Source organism: Ischnura elegans, chromosome 9, assembly GCF_921293095.1.
Source record: "Ischnura elegans chromosome 9, ioIscEleg1.1, whole genome shotgun sequence".
NCBI classification, from domain to species: domain Eukaryota; kingdom Metazoa; phylum Arthropoda; class Insecta; order Odonata; family Coenagrionidae; genus Ischnura; species Ischnura elegans.
In genome coordinates this window covers 71,097,916-71,114,468 of record NC_060254.1, presented here as the reverse complement: position 1 = coordinate 71,114,468, position 16,553 = coordinate 71,097,916, and the positions used below count along the sequence as shown (strand labels likewise).

Below are 16,553 nucleotides of genomic sequence, written 5' to 3'. Positions count from 1 at the left end.
CTCATCGCTACAGCTCATGTTCATCTCGCTCCGTCATTGTTACTAATATGTGTGTTTTTTTCTTTCATGTTGTGTCCTTTGAAAACAAGAAATGTTCTGACTACAAAGCCTCGAATATATCTACATTCGCCAGAACTGAGCCTCCACTTACGCAGGTGAGTTTTTCCTTAGTATTCAAGAATCTGTATCATTGAGTGAAGGTATTATATATTTTGTGATAGCAATGAAGTTCAATTTTTTAGGAGGATTGTGCATGTTGATTGGAGGAAGGAGATCTGATGAGCAATTTTTAGGAGAAAAATGCTACCTATGTTTAATCTTACTAACAGAGATTATTCTTCTGCTAAAATTTATATTTGCTTATGTGGTTCCTTCGCAAAAAAGTTGTCAGCTTGAGTGGTGTTTGTAGCATCGTTTCCATATTAATGGCGTAAGAGGATAATACCGTTTTGCTTTAGGGGTAGTTATGTTTTTCCCATTTTTTATTTCACACCGTCTTCTATGATTTTCGAGTATATGAATGTCAATGTGTGTTATTCATACGACATTGGCACCCATTTAACGTAAATGGCCCATTTCCCCTTCTTCAACTACCTATAAATTTTAAGCCTGAAAATCAGATATTAGAAATTATTTCGGATATTACAAATATATAAAGTGCTGTGTCATTTATTTTTTACTCCACGTCAGTCCTAGTTCATTCGTAAGACTTAAAGTTTAGATGAATGAGTGTCTTCATATTTAGGAGTCGTTCAGTTTTCCTGAAGAATGCGATTTTCTCTGATATATTTTAATATTTGTGTTTGGAGCAAAACATCTAGGTTTCTTCTTGCTTCTCTTTTCCTATTGTGAAATCTAAAAGAAATAAATCTAAAATATATCTAAAAAGCTCTCTAATTTTAAGTTCAATTTAGTGAACCTAAATAGCAAAATGTAGGTTTTTTGTGTGATTTCAAATTCAGCTACCAAATTGTGACCAATGTGACTATTAGGTGCAAAACTCATCCTCGCCCAACGATTTTTATCGTGCCAAAATCGTGTTTAGGGGCGGTCTGGGGTGATTGGGGGGCCACGGCTAGGCCTTATGATGGAGGCCTTCTTACCAAGGGGATCGGGGGTCCTCCCCCGGAAAATTTTAGGAATTTGCATACCCGGAAATGGATTTTGACGCTGTTCTGGCTCTTAAAATCTATATAAAAGTTTAAAAAATAGCAATTTCGTTAGAAAATATACAATTAAAAGTGAAAATTTCACAGATCATAAATTTAAAAAAATGTTATTATGTTTCTGTTATCCATTTAGTCATTGCTGTATTTGGGCCCCTAAAATCCAAACTCGTTATAAGCGTACCGGTTACGCTACTATTTTAAATCTGTAAAAAGTAACCCTACTGTAAATTTTTCAATGGATTTCAGAAAGAAAAATCGGAAATGATAATTTACTCGTTCAGAGTTATCTCGTGGCACAACTTGGAACTAATATAAGAGTTGGAGTTCGATATTTCAATCGCTGCCGGATGTTTAATACATGTTCAGGTGTTGGCAAATTTTGGTGAGTACCACCGAAATTTTGTTCCCAACTACATTACTGCATTTAGTGAATTTTTCGTTGAAAGTGCGTAGAAATCTAACAAAAACCTCGAAAATAACCTTTTCGAATAATGCTTTTATCTTCCTAAAAAATTATTATTCTTATGATCTTTTTACGCTTAGTATGTTGTAGATAAAGCAACCAATGAAATCTCAGAATTTTATAATAGAAAAAAAAACTGGTTGAAGTAATCGGAGTCTTTTATTTATTACACCTTTCATATACCTACGCTTCGCGATAGACGCGAGCGTTGTGCCCCCCCCCCCCCCCCCTAAGATCGTGGCCCTCGGCGATTGCCGACCAGCCGATCTGGCCAGACCGCCCCTGGTTGTGTTTTCAGCTCGCGGTTGGTTGATAGACCGGATGATGAGGCTGGAATACCAAAAATAGTGGTGAAAATCCTAGAAGCGGAGCGGAAATGAAACCATCGCGCTAAGGAGAATGGGAAACCGCGTCTACCTCCAAAAGGAAGGCATTATCCTCTTATCGTTATTTTGCGTCGCCATGAATTGCGCACTACATCCCGTATGAAATCCGGGTGATATCATTCCGCAGGACGGGTGGTTGATTTAACTTTCGAGATATCGCGAGCCCAAGGCCTTTTGGCCGTCACAGTTATATCAAAATTAGATTCGCCTTGGGAAGGGTGTAGTTTCCACTTTCTGGGCTGTTTAGTAGTCATATATTTTTATTCTTTGGATATTTGTGCGATATATAATAGAAGTAATTTACGGATACTGGTTTTATTGGGATCATCGCAAATCTTGATACATTTCGCTTGCAGAGAAATATCATTCGGTTTTTGAGTTTTCATTGAGATAGAATACAGTTCAACGAGATGAAAAACTTAAGTTCTAACACAATGGCGTCAGGGAAATAATCCAGTGTCCGATAATTGGGCTGTTTCTTAGTCATGTTTTTATTCTTTGGGTATTTGTGCGATTTGTGGACTTTACGAATGCTGGGTTTGATGGGATGGTCGCAAAACTTGATACCTTTCGCAAGAAGAGAAATATAATTTGTTTATTGTGTGTTCTTGGAGAAAGAATTTTCTTCAACGGGATGAAAAATTGAAGTTCTAACACAATGACTTCAGGGAAATAAAACAGATATATTCATGAGGCCAACGAATTGAGTTAGATTGACCCTATCCCAGGTACGACTCTTGGTGGATATGTGACACCAAGTTCTGCTGCATTTACAACGGTATTACCATGAGGCTAATTGTTAGTCATTAAGTCAGGGCGAGTCTCTTCTTTCAAACTGACGCCTTAGTCTTGAAAAACTCCCCTTACGAAAATATTGCATGTCATTTTCATGAGGAAAGTTTTTTAAATGGAATATGTGAAAAATCTATTATATGGAACCATTTACTCCAGAACGAAAGTGTTGTGAGATATTTGTAAATATTCTATGAAATAATCGGGAAGGGAAGAGAAAAGCTGTGAAATCTAGTGATAATTCTATTATCTTATCTTAACGAAAACAACTGCTTATGCACAAGAGTTGCGAAGAGCTGCGGTCACTGTTGAAGCTGGTTTAAAAATTTTCCGGTTAAAAAATGAAACTGCCAAAAAATGTAAATAATCCAAAAGGAAAAAGAATAGAGCTCATAATCTTCAGTACACTTCCTCAACTTCTTTTAAGGTTCCAACCATGTTGTTTTACCCATTGTGCTTGCGCAGTATTTTACCGGTGCATGCATTCTAAGATTTAATTGACGATTTAATTGGCAAAAGATTATTATAATTAGGGTATATCAATCCTCGAACTCTTATAATCCTGGAGAAGATTCGCGTTAAGAAAACTCGAATCTTCGCGCTTTAATCTGACATTCTAGAATGTACAGTCCTAAGCAAAGAAGGTAAAATCGCAGTGCGCCTCTTTTTAAGATTTAATTCATGACGTACTCTGTAAAAAAAATAGTTAGGGATGAGGTATTTAAAACCTCAAATTTCTTGAATCCTGGAAATGATTCGCGATGAGGAAACTCGAATCTTTGCGTTTTTCTGATATTCTAGAATTTCAAGTCCTGAGTGAAGAAAGTAAAATCGTTGTTCACCTCTTTCCAAAATTTATTTTACGACTTAGTCTGTGAAAATATAATGAGGGAGGGGATGTTTAAATCCTCAAATTTCCCGAATTCTGGAGAAGCATCGCGATTCGGAAACTCGAATTTTCGCGATTTTTCTGACATTCTAGAATGACCAATCGTAAGCAAATAAAGTAAAATAGCTTGCGTTTTTCAACTCAAAATTGTCAAAAATGACTTTAATCGGCGCGTTAGCTGTTGCCCAATTCTAATAGCGGCCAGTAAAAAGAACGTCCATAAATGAAAATTTTTGGTGGTACTGGGGTCGCTGTCATCTGCATGACTTCGCCCACTAATATTGCATTAGAGGATTCTCAAGTCCGCCGCTAGAATTGTTGTCACTCAGCTTGCATTAAAATCAGATTTTAAAATCGCCACTCGCGGCGCTATTAGTCATCTAGATCCGCTTTTCTCTTGGAAATACCCGGCAATAATGTATGACGGAGCCGATAAATCATATAAACTGCACATTTAACGCATGCGAGACGCAGAGAGATTTTTGACTAAAAAAGACAACTTCCACTGCGGTTAATGGCGAAAGTCACACTGAACGAGATACAGTTGCCTAGTGGCGCTGCCGAATAAAATGCGCGCGAAGCGGCAACAGGTATACCGGTTAACCGCCTTATCCTTGGGCTTCCTTTAATGGAGTCACCTTGACTTCTCAATTCCTGTTGTCCGTTCGCCCTGGCACGTAGTGAGGGTTCGATCTAGAAGCCTTAGCTTTCCCCGGAAGTGTTCCTCCTTGCGGCGACTACCCGCTATACATCTGCTGAGAAGATCATTGGCGAAGGAGCACGCAAATCCCCCTCTGGTTCAGGGGCGAATTCAGCATCAAATTTGGGGGGGTCATGACCTGGGTCTGGGGAGTATGGAAAATCCCGCGGGAGAGAGGGCGTTCAACCGTGTAATTTTTTTAAATACCCATTTTTTAACGCATTTTGGAGCTTGAAATTTCATTTTTATTCCTAAGTACAGGTTAAATTGAACAGTTGTAGACATTTAAGGATACAAAAACAATCAAACCCATTAACAATTTAAAATTTTTGATAATATTTGGGGGGATCATGGCCCCTGTGCTCCCCCCCCCCTTCAGCTTCCCCTGCTCCGGTCTTCCATTTTTCCATAAAGTTACTTATATTAATGCCTCGCATTGATGGATTTAACTTTCAGAATTAATGGTTGTTTTTTCGATATTTGTAAATTAACAACAAAAAGTCAGGTAATCCGCATACCCCTCAAGTAACCCTTCTCCCCCAAAGCATATTTCTAGCTATGTGCCTATCTTTCAAGGGATGGGGTAGGTATGGTGGCGAGAGTGGTTCCAAATGGTCTGGTTTGAAATCCTGGCAGTGACAGAGATTTCTTGGAGAGAATGTTAAACATACACTGGAGGTGTCTATCTTGAATTTCCGTTTTGCACCAGTCTTTTTCCATGGGCTTATTTCAACTGGCTTCAAAATAAAATTTATGAGTGGTTAGCTTTTATTGTAAGCTTCAACAACGTATATGTGGCAATTCGACATCAAAAAGGAGTGTAGGCTCGAAGATTTTCGTGGCGTTGGTTCGATGATCTCTCCATTCTATTCGGGTTTTTTCACTGCGTTTGTTGTTTTTTAAAGACAACAGTTTCGCTGGCGTTACAGTCAGTGTCTTCAGGTCGAAGGTAAAATTTTTGGAAAATTTTACCGCCTTTTATAGACATAAAATTTTCCGCCTTATATAGGCGGCTGGTGATCCGCTGCTGCTCTCTCATTGGCCGGTTGTCCATCTCTCATTGTTGGTGGTCGGAGAATCCTCTTCCATGCAGTATGCAAGCTGTAGCCTTGATCTCTGTTGAAATTTGCGGGCGTTTTCGCTATCTCAATAGCTTCTCTGAGCAAGCGAGGGAAGTATTTATTCTCTTTAGCTATTATCCTGGTGTCTTCAAGGAGGATGTTATGCCCAGGTTAACTCCAAGCATGCTCAGATATGCCTGAGAGTTGTTGCTGCTTGTTTTTGGTAGCCATTTAAATTCAAACCATGTGCTTTCCATTGGACTCTTTAAATACATACACTAAGCCATCCTCCTGAAAGTAGAAATGAACCACTAGCGATTCCCGCTTAACCCTTTAGATGTGGGAGAACATACATGATTTTAGCTACTGGCCTGTGGGGGAGAGAACCAAGAAATATTCTCCCCTCTAGCCTGGCTAGATTGCCTCACAAGGAGTTCACCCTTATAATATGGGGAAACCCTTCTTTCTTTCTTACCGATAGATGGGCCTACATTTGGGTTCTTGTTGTAGGCATACCCTAGTAGAAAAAAGTGTGTTCATTCAGTGTTCTTTTTATGTTCATTTAATGTTCAAATTGTGTTCCTTCTATGTTCACCGAATGTTCACTTTATGTTCTTTTTATGTGTTTTGTGACAGAAAGAACACAAAATGAACACTCGTCTGTGAACATAAAAAGAACATAATTTGAACACAAAATGAACACTTTTTTGAACATCAAAAGAACACAAAATGAACATAAAAAGAACATTTTGTTGAACAACAAAGAAAAAGCTTTCATGGAAGTCCCATCAATGCCATGAACACTTTCACAACTTTGTGAATCAGATGTCGTCAGTGTTTGAATAAGTTTCAAATCATTTTATTTCCAGCTTTTTTATTAGAAACGAACTTATTAGCAGAAGCCAAATGCTCAGGCCTTATCCCTGTTTAGTATGCAATAAAGTACATATTGAGAGTGTTTTCAGGTGTTCCTTGATTGCATTCTCGGATCGTTCAATGTCCATTTTTTGATGATATGCCTTCATTTTGGGATAATTTTCCCGGAAATTCATTATTTTAAATTTCTAGAAATATTATGGAAAACTGCTAAAAAATACAGTTTTGTGGATTTCAAGATGGCGAAATTCAAACTCATTTTTGGTAGACAAAGTCTCCAAAATCATCTGTATTACTTGTTTTATGTAAAGCTACTTGTATGGGTAAGCTATAGGTATTTTTATAATTCTCTTAGTGATGGCATATTATTTTTTTTAATTATGAAAATCCCAATTCGATTGTTGTGTTTTTTTAGTTTTATTTTTAGCTGTCTTATTGTGATGATATTGGGGTACCTGTAAGAAATTTTCATTGGGAAATGTATGCTTATATATATGGGATATTTACTAACTAGAAAACCCAAGAAAAATAATGGTTGTTTCAAATAACATAGGAGTTTTTTTATTTAATTAGTTTGTGATGATATAAATTTGTACATATTTGAAAATCAGTCTCATTAGGTGTTTTGGTGTCATAAAGTTTAACAATCGTTTTTCAGTAAGCCAATAGTGGCTGTAACTTTTTTATGAGATGTGTAAAAATTAATATTTTTGTTTGCCATCCTGAAAGGGTTCATGTAATTTCATTTCTATTATTACAGGTTACGAAATCAATTCTCGCTCTGCTTCGTTACTACAACTGGAAGAAATTTACTGTGCTGTACGAGGAAGCATGGGAATCAGTGGGTGCCTCATTACAAACGGAAGCTAAGTTAGAGAATATGACAGTTAACCACTACCGACTTGTCCCTGATCATAATACTTGTTGCACAAAAAAGCTGCCCTGTTGTACCACTGATAATTGGTATAGAGTCATCCATGAAACAAAAAATCGCACTCGAAGTAAGTCATATGAAGTGTAATGATTATTCTATATGCTATTTTCTGTGCTTATGCCTTTCTCTAAAGGTATTCTGGTGTGCTTTTTTTACATTTGATATTTTAAAATTATGTAGCCTTATTTTACCTTATGTTCTCTCAGTCGTCATCAGCTCTATTTGTGGTTATCAATGGACATTTTTCTATGGCAAGAATAATTACCGCAAGTGGTCCGTTAACTGATGTTTGAAATTGTTAATCAAAAGAGCAATCAATTTTTATGTTTTATAATAATTTTTACTTGATTGATTTTATTTCAGCTCTCTATTTGAATGCTTCCTATGAATTATGAAGAAAAGTATGATAAGGCTAGTTTTAAAAGTCATTTTTTGAAAAAGGAAAAAAATTGGACACTTTCTTTCCACAAATTTCAAATTCTAGATTGTCGTGATTTCTGGGTGAATTTTACTTTGATAAATTGCTAAATGAAATTGGAAATCATGGAGTCTCTGTGAAGTTGGGAGGAAAAACCAGTTAATCTCTTTTGGAAATTTTTTTTTCTCATGTTTTCACTCTAAATACAAAATATTATATTATTTCACAATTTTAGCATGGAGTTTTGATATTTTTGACTCTTGTTTGAAAAAATCTCTGACAGAACAGCTCTGGATGAATTTCAAGCGCTTTTCCTCATTTTATTATCCAATTCTTTATCAATCTAGCAACTCATGTGTTGAAAATTAATGTGTAAATGTAGGTATCTTGTAGCTCACCCTCCTTGCGCACATGGATTGAGAGGGCACGTATGTTAATTCATTACAATGCTTGGAGACCATGAGTGGTAATTGTGACTTGATGTCCCAGGATTTTATCTGCATTTGAATTTCTTATATGTATACTTAGGGGAGAGTTGGGCCTAATGAATGTGCAATAGGGTGGGCCGAAAAAAGGTTTTTTTTCCTGATCAAATTTGCCCTATGCGGGAAAGTTGCGAAATGATATAAGGATCTCGCACACAAATTTTTTTTTCAAATCGGATAATATTAACCACTGCCGCCCGAGCTCTAAAGTTTAAAATTTTGCGAAAAATCAGGCTGATTTCAGAATCAAACGGCTATGAAGACGAAATTTATGAAAATATGGGATAATGGATAATATCAAAGAGTGGATACATGTTTATAGTTTATGAAAATGAAATTTGAAGTTTTTTTGACAAACTCTATGGTTAAAAAAATGTCTATGAATTATCAACAAAATTAAAGTATAGACCACCCGCATCACACAACTCATTTTTGCCTACATTTCTAAAACTCCATTTTGGGGGCTAAATTGCAGGTAAAATAATATTTATTTCGATTGAATTTCATTTCTTATCAAATAAGTCATCATATGGTAGTAAATAATCCCACAAAAAGTAATAATAAGGTAAATTATTTGAAATTAACATCAATCATAATGACGAATAACGTACCTGTGGAGCTATTTTCAACATGAAATTCAACCAAGGCTGAGAAAAAACAGAACCTGAACACCAAGCATTTCACTAAGTAGCTATCTGCTAGTTTCGTCAAGAAACTACTCAGAACTCACCACGAGGAAGAGGATACCATCGAGTTCCACCCGTGTCCCCCCAGCCAACCTTCCGAAGGACACGATTGTGAAAGCACATCAATTACTCTGACAAAATTATTTTGCGATTTTTTTCAAATTTCGGCTGAATTTCTCTGTCTCTTATGTACGATAATGCCCATCCATGCCTGCGTTCTATACTGCACACGGATTTTGATGCTAACATTATCATTTGTACCATCCTTTCAACTGCTTGTGTATGGCAGGGAAAAGGTACTTCTAATACAGATCTTTCCGCAGCAAGGTCTTCCAAGTTTTTGTTTGTCATCCCAGCTACTATTGGTGGTTAATTTACCTCAATTGGTTCCCAGTCAACCAAGTCAATGGAAACATAATGAAATACACTTTTGTATGTTCCAAAAGAGTTTTTAATCCCGACCCAGGTTTCGGCAGTACACACTGTCATTATCAAGGTCAGTGTGTACTGCCGAAACCTGGGTCGGGATTAAAAACTCTTGTGGAACATACAAAAGTGTATTTCATTATGTTTCCTGCGAACAAGTTCCACCAAATATCGCCATCCAACCTTAAGCTAACCAAGTCAATATAATTTTGAGCATCGAAGTTTAGAAAGATTTTGTGCTTTCCCGGCGAATAGACTGAGTGAAGAGTTCTCGGGATCGCCACCGGGTCAGGAACTCCATATCTGCCGACGTTTCGATGTCCGACTCAGTCATCGTCCTTAGGGCCGTCATTCACAGCCCTGAGGACGATGACCGAGTCGGACATCGAATCGTCGGCAGATATGGAGTTCCTGACCCGGTAGCGATCCCGAGAACTCTTCACTCCAATGAAGGTTAGCTTTGGAAAATTCGAATTTCCTCAATTCCTCTCGCTGAGTTTCTCTCGATTTCAACGTATTTGTGATGGCCATTGCACGAATTTGTCTACGTTCATCGGCTAACATTGCAAGCAGAATATTCTCTGGGTGAGCAAAATTACATTTCCCTGAATCATAGAGTAGCGGCGTAATTTGATGTCTCTATCTATATATTTCATAAGAAGAATCATTTTCATAATATGCTTCGGGCCTTCTGTTCAATATTGTCTCTATTTTATTGAAAACCGCATTGGAGCGTAAACTTCGATAACAAATTTTGCCAGGGTCATCAGTTCTTTTGACGGTGCTGAACGATAGTTCATTGCAATGAAGCAGGCAAACAAACCAATGCAAAGGTCTTCTTAGGGCCATTTCCATTCTCCTGATTACTCCGGCATGGCCTCCGGTGTTAACCTCAGTTCCATCGCACACAATTGCTTGGAGTCCATCGATAATGATCATTTTCTCCTCTAGAAAATTCGTTATGGAATCTTAGAGGCAAATAGCTTTGCTGACACATGGGGTGACATGCCGTAAGTAGCATGAACCGGGCTCTTGAGCGAGAGTTACATTCTCCTCACCTATTGTTTTTCACTTTGATTGACTATAAACGAAAGCAGAGTCCTTCCTCTCGTCGAAGTAAAGCGCTTGCAATTTAACAGTTCCCACATTCCTCCGAAGAGACGTGCGCAATCTTTCTCTTTCCCTTCTAACTTTGTCAACGAAAAGTACATTGACTCCTTGAGTAACCAACCCGATATCTATTAGGTGCGCAGATGCAAGTGCTGCAGAGGTATGGTTTGATATGCAGAATTATCCACTGGATGATGCAAATCTTGGCAATTTCAAATTACTTACACTAACCTTTTTCCATGAAATCCTCTCCTTCACTTGCATTACATAATTCTCCGTTCAATGTCATTTCATCACCTGAGTCTTCCGAACAGAAGTGTTATGACAAAATAGGGTGGAACATTCGGGTGTTCCTTTGTTCCTTCCAACCTGCAAAGCCTCGTCTTCCTATTTTTGGTCTCCTGCACATCGATGGCGCCTATCTTCATTTTCCTGCCACTTCTCTGTCCTTAGGGAATTCCCATTCTAAACAAGGCACTTTCGAAAGAATATCACAAACAGAATCAGTCTCACTAAAGCAATTTACATGGCGCAACATCAAAAAGCTGACATGCGTGACGAAGAAAGTCTTGCTTCAGATCAATGAAAGCATTCTTGTTGACAGATCGAAGAATATTGCAATTATTTCCATGATATTGAATAATTCGTCAAACAATTTGCCTATATCCAACAACTGGGATAGAGGATATATGCCAAATGCCTTCAATGGCATAAGCCACTGTCTCCGCGATTCCCGGCAGAGAAATAATGATATTTTAACTTTCTTCTTCAATGTACTGAGAGTACAAAAACATTTTCATCATCTCTTCATACGTGGGAAAATCACTACCCATGAAATTTTCGGGTGCAAAAAATATCACGCACTCCACTCCAAACCTGGTACGCTTTCCCTCTATTCTAACCAATGCGTCAATCCTCCCGGAATCCTTTGGAAGGTTGGTTGGGGGGACACGGGTGGAACTCGATGGTAGCCTCTTCCTCGTGGTGAGTTCTGGGTAGTTTCTTTACGAAACTAGCAGAGAGCTTCTTAGTGAAATGCTTGGTGTTCAGGTTCTATTTTTTCTCAGCCTTGGTTGAATTTCATGTTGAAAATAGCTCCACAGGTACGTTATTCGTCATTATGAATGATGTTAATTTCAAATAATTTACCTTATTATTACTTTTTGTGGGATTATTTACTACCATATGATGACTTATTTGATAAGAAATGAAATTCAATCGAAATAAATATTATTTTACCTGCAATTTAGCCCCCAAAATGGAGTTTTAGAAATGTAGGCAAAAATGAGTTGTGTTATGCGGGTGGTCTATACTCTAATTTTGTTGTTAATTCATAGACATTTTTTTAACCATAGAGTTTGTCAAAAAAACTTCAGATTTCATTTTCATAAACTATAAACATGTATCCACTCTTTGATATTATCCCATATTTTCATAAAATTCGTCTTCATAGCCGTTTGATTCTGAAATCAGCCTGATTTTTCGCAAAATTTTAAACTTTAGAGCTCGGGCGGCAGTGGTTAATATTATCCGATTTGAAAAAAATTTGTGTGCGAGATCCTTATATCATTTCGCAACTTTCCCGCATAGGGCAAATTTGATCAGGAAAAAAAACCTTTTTTCGGCCCACCCTAATGTGCAATTAAGTGCTATAAGTCTGTCAATTTCAAGGATACAATTTGTGTATATTTATGGTGGCATATGAGCATTACAATTGGTTGTACCTGTATAGACTTCTAATTTTTTGCTTGCTAGAACCTGAATCTTTAGTGCATATGGGAGCGCACTTTAATGTAAGATTCATAAAATATCATAAGACCTGTAGTGCATGAATTCAGGTCCACCTCTATTATTTCATTTTGAATGGTGCTATTTTGTATGTCACTGCAGCAGATTGCTAATTATTATAGGCACAATTAGTTAATGTATAAAAAAGGACCAATTGATTCATTATACCTCCTGTCTGTTAAAATTTTCATTTTAACATTGGAATGTATTTTAGCATTTATTTCTCATCCTATTTTCCATTTTTTACTACAGTATACGCATTTCTCGGACACCCTACTTCACTCATTGACATGATGGGAACCATGCAGGCTCATCAGTTATTTGACAATGGGGAGTATGTTGTCATTACGGTTGACACAATGACTTACACTCCGAAAGAGGCAATGAAATTCCTCTGGAGTAAGTATATGTTGTTTCTCCTCTTCCTCAAGCTGGAATGTGACTTAAAATTTTGAGTTTAATGCACATACAAGAGAAATATGTGAGAAAACACTCTCATATTTCATAGCTCTCTTCCTAAAGACAAAAGTTTCTCAGCCATAATGAACTATGAATTATTAGTGAGAAATACTGAGTTATTAACATGTTTTTTGGTTATAAATATGCAAATTTCTGAATTTATATTCTTCAAAGCAATATTTTTGATCCCTCAAGTACCTAATGATAGTGGCGCAGCGAGGGGGGGGGTTTTGGGGGATAAAAACCCCCCCAGAGCTCAGAGAAATTTTTAAGTTTAATCCAATTTATTTAATTGGATTGATTGATATTACTACTAGAATAGTGTAAGGAATAATAAAATATCCCTTAGAAAGCCGTAAAATTCACCATTTTGAACCATTTATCTTAAAATTCTGTAATTTATTAATCTCGCACGTACCGCTTATCCTGGTGGGTATTCCATACCCCCGCACACCCCGGTATTAGTTGCACCTAAACCCCCCCCCAGCCTTAATTCCTAGCTGCGCCCCTGCCTAGCTGCATAGTCAAAGTGTAATCGGACTCAGTGGTCCGATCCGGATCCGAGTCTGAAAGAAATCTTGGATCCGTCCATCCCTACTTCCAGAGATGGGCAAAATACACGTCAAATGTATTTTAGATACAAAATACAAATTACTTTTAAAATCTGTATTTCAAATACAAAATACAAATTACTTCTAAAAATTGTATTTTCGATACTAAATACAAATGTAATTTCAAAATACATTCTTAAAATACAAAATACATACCTTCACCGAAGTTCTTATCTAATAAAAAATTAAAATCAATTCAAATATGAACTATTTTTATAATGAGAAGCTCAAACATTCTTACAATGTAATTATAAGTAACTGGCAATCAGACCATTATCCAGGGCAAAATCTTTTAAATAATATGGGGAATATATGGTAATAATTTGTTTATTTCACTAGTCTCACTTACTCCTCCTTAATGCTCCTTTCCCTTCAAAAGCAATAATGTTTCAAACATAGAGACTGCTAAATTACTTCTTTTGCAATTGTGAATAAATCCTGCAAAAGAAAATAACCTTTCCACAGGAGCACTGGATGTGAGGCCAGAGTTATAATGTACAAACAACTTTTTTACAGCCGGATATGCACTTGCACATATCGATTTGTCACCTAGAAATAGCAATACTTCAATTTCATTCCTATTTAAAACATTGAATGAGGAATGTCCCGGGTCATTTGAAAAGGTTTTACAGAAGTAAATTAAGGGGCAATTTATTGTCCCATAGATGGCAGGCTAATACCGATTCGGTATCCCTGCCATATCGTCGCGCGCTCTTACAAATTACACACAAAAAATTATTTGTATTTTGATTTTGAATGTATTTAAAAAATACAAATTACTCTTTAGATGTATTTTCATTACAAAATACAAAATACTCTCAGAAAATGTATTTCTGATACAAATTACAAACTACAAATGTATCGAAAATACGTATTTCAAATACAAGTATTTTCGATACTGCCCATCTCTGCCTACTTCTTATTAATTTTGTTTGTCATTTTTTGTGTGAATTATTATACTGATTCAAAGTATTTTTGTTTCTGCCATGCCACTATATGTGTTTTTTTTTCTTTCTCAGAACCGGAAGTATATCAAAAGTTTAATAGCTGCCATGAACAGAAAGAATTTGCAAAAAGAGCCCATTCGCTGCTTGTCATCATGGCATCCCCTCCATCACAAAACTATGATAGCTTTACGGAAAATGTACGAATATACAATTCTAGACCACCATTTGATTTTGTCACACCCAAGATCTTCATAGGTAGTAATTTTCACAAGGTGAGGTAATTACCTAGTAAGAACTCCATTTTTAATTATGTTTCATTGCAGAAATATCCTTGATTCACAAATAATATCGCTTACCTGTGAATAAGTTAATGTATCATTCCTTTAATTATTAATTTTTGAAAGAGTTTCCTTGTATTTGTCAAACTATTATTTTTCTGATCAGTACATGGTTTTTATAGGCAAAAGTTTTGTGTTCCATGATGTTCAGCAATGTTCTATAGTGTAAATCCACATGAGTTTAAAAATATTTACTTCTGCTGGAGATATCCTCAAGGTAATGACATTTTCATTGCGCTTCAATTTGTTTTTTTACACCTATTCAAATGTATAGAGGTGGGGAAGGGCCCCTCTTGGGGGTTGATGGTAGGAATGAGGCATGGTTGAAGATTCTTTTTCTTACAGTCTTTATATCAACTCACCAACCTGTCTGTTTGTCTGGTACAAATCTTGTAACTGAAATTTGACTCACTTCCTGTGAAGCAAAAACGCTGAAATTTTGCACACTTCTTCATTTCCGATGACAATACATGAAAATATAACTTTTTCTCTCCAACCCCCCTTTAACCACCCCCCAGTCAACCTATAGCCCCCCAAAACATGTTTTTGAACAAAGAAGTTCCAAATGGTCGATTTTCGTGTTTTGCGACCACAGTAAAAGTTATCCACCATAAAATTTCCCATCGACTCAGCCCTAGCTTGGGGGATTCGTCTTGCTTTACTCGGCGAGACCCCCGCTTTCGAAAATTTTTCAAAGTCCCTCCGTCGTCTCGGGTCCGGCTTCGGACTTGGAAAAATTTCGTCCGAATTCCGTCGTCCCAGGTCCGGACTCTGGACTTGGAAATTTTTCGGCACTTAGATTTTTTTCGAAAATCGTCAAAAAATTTTTCTTCCCTTCGAGCGCCTGCAGATTCGTAGTAATAAATATAGTGACTTTTTTAATACGTCACTTTTGGTTTTTCGGGGTCACTGAGTTTTTTCGCTTTGTGTCATATATAAACGTTGCTCATCCCCTGTAATCTAAATATAAAGGCTGGTTTTTAAAAAAAATTTTTTTATAAGAGCTTATTTTAAAAATAACTGTAAGTCAGGATGAACTTATTGCATGACCTTAGTCTCAGTGGCGCAGCGAGGGGGGGTTTTGGGGGATAAACCCCCCCCCACCCCCCCAGAGCTCAGAAGTTTTTAAAAGTTAAATCTATTTTACTTAATGGATTAATATTACTTACAGAATAGTGTAAATATTTATAAAATATCCCCCCGAAAGCGGTAAAACTCACCATTTTGAACCTTTTATCTTGAAAATTTTCTAAAGTAGTGCCCCCGCACCTCCCGCTTACCCTGGCGGGTATTCCACACCCCCAGACACCCCAGTATTAGTTGTGCCTAAACCCCCGCCCCCCAACCTTAATTCCTAGCTGTGCCCCTGATTAGTCTTATCGATTAGTTCATATTGGCTTCCAGATATTTTGGGAAGGAAAATAAAGAGTATTTCTAAGAGCTGGAATTAACAGCTTTGAAAATTCATATAAATTTATTCAAAAAAGGTTCAGTGCTGGTTTTGGTATTGTTTTATAGGGAAACACATCAAGTTTTGATTCACATAGTTTTTTAGTGTAGAATCGCACCCCAACAAGAGCTCGTGGCTGTTGCCAAGGGCATACCCAGGATCATAAACTAGGGGGTCAAGCCATGGTCTAGGGGGGGGGCATGCCATGGTCTAGGGGGGCAAGCCAAGGTGTGACATTAGTTTATGAGATTATTTCCTTGAAAAAATAGTTTTATTTTAGTTTACTTATCTTATACTAATACATATCATTTTTCTTGGGTTTAAGGAAAATTTGTTGAATACTTTCATTTCAGTTCAGTACTGATTTTTCTTAACGACTTTAGCGATTTTTGCTTCTAGGGGGACAGCCCCCCCCCCCCCCACCCCGCCCCTCGCTTGGTATGCCCATGACATTTGTGTTACAGATGGCTGCCTTCACAGAACCTGTTAATGCTTGCTGTGCATTTCAGTTTGAGGAATCAAAGTTGGTGTTAATAGTTAAGTGTAATTTTTGTACCAAGTACAT

General features: G+C 37.1%; 1 protein-coding gene across 1 annotated transcript in view; it reads left to right on the top strand.

Moving 5' to 3' along the window:
* Positions 1 to 16,553, top strand: part of LOC124166068 (receptor-type guanylate cyclase Gyc76C-like) — a 279,411-nt gene that overhangs the window by 204,213 nt on the left and 58,645 nt on the right. Inside the window, exons 4-7 of the mRNA XM_046543687.1 lie at positions 90 to 155; positions 7,097 to 7,337; positions 12,436 to 12,582; positions 14,273 to 14,472. Of these exons, the coding sequence (XP_046399643.1) occupies positions 90 to 155; positions 7,097 to 7,337; positions 12,436 to 12,582; positions 14,273 to 14,472 (654 nt within the window). The remainder of the gene's footprint in view (positions 1 to 89; positions 156 to 7,096; positions 7,338 to 12,435; positions 12,583 to 14,272; positions 14,473 to 16,553) is intronic.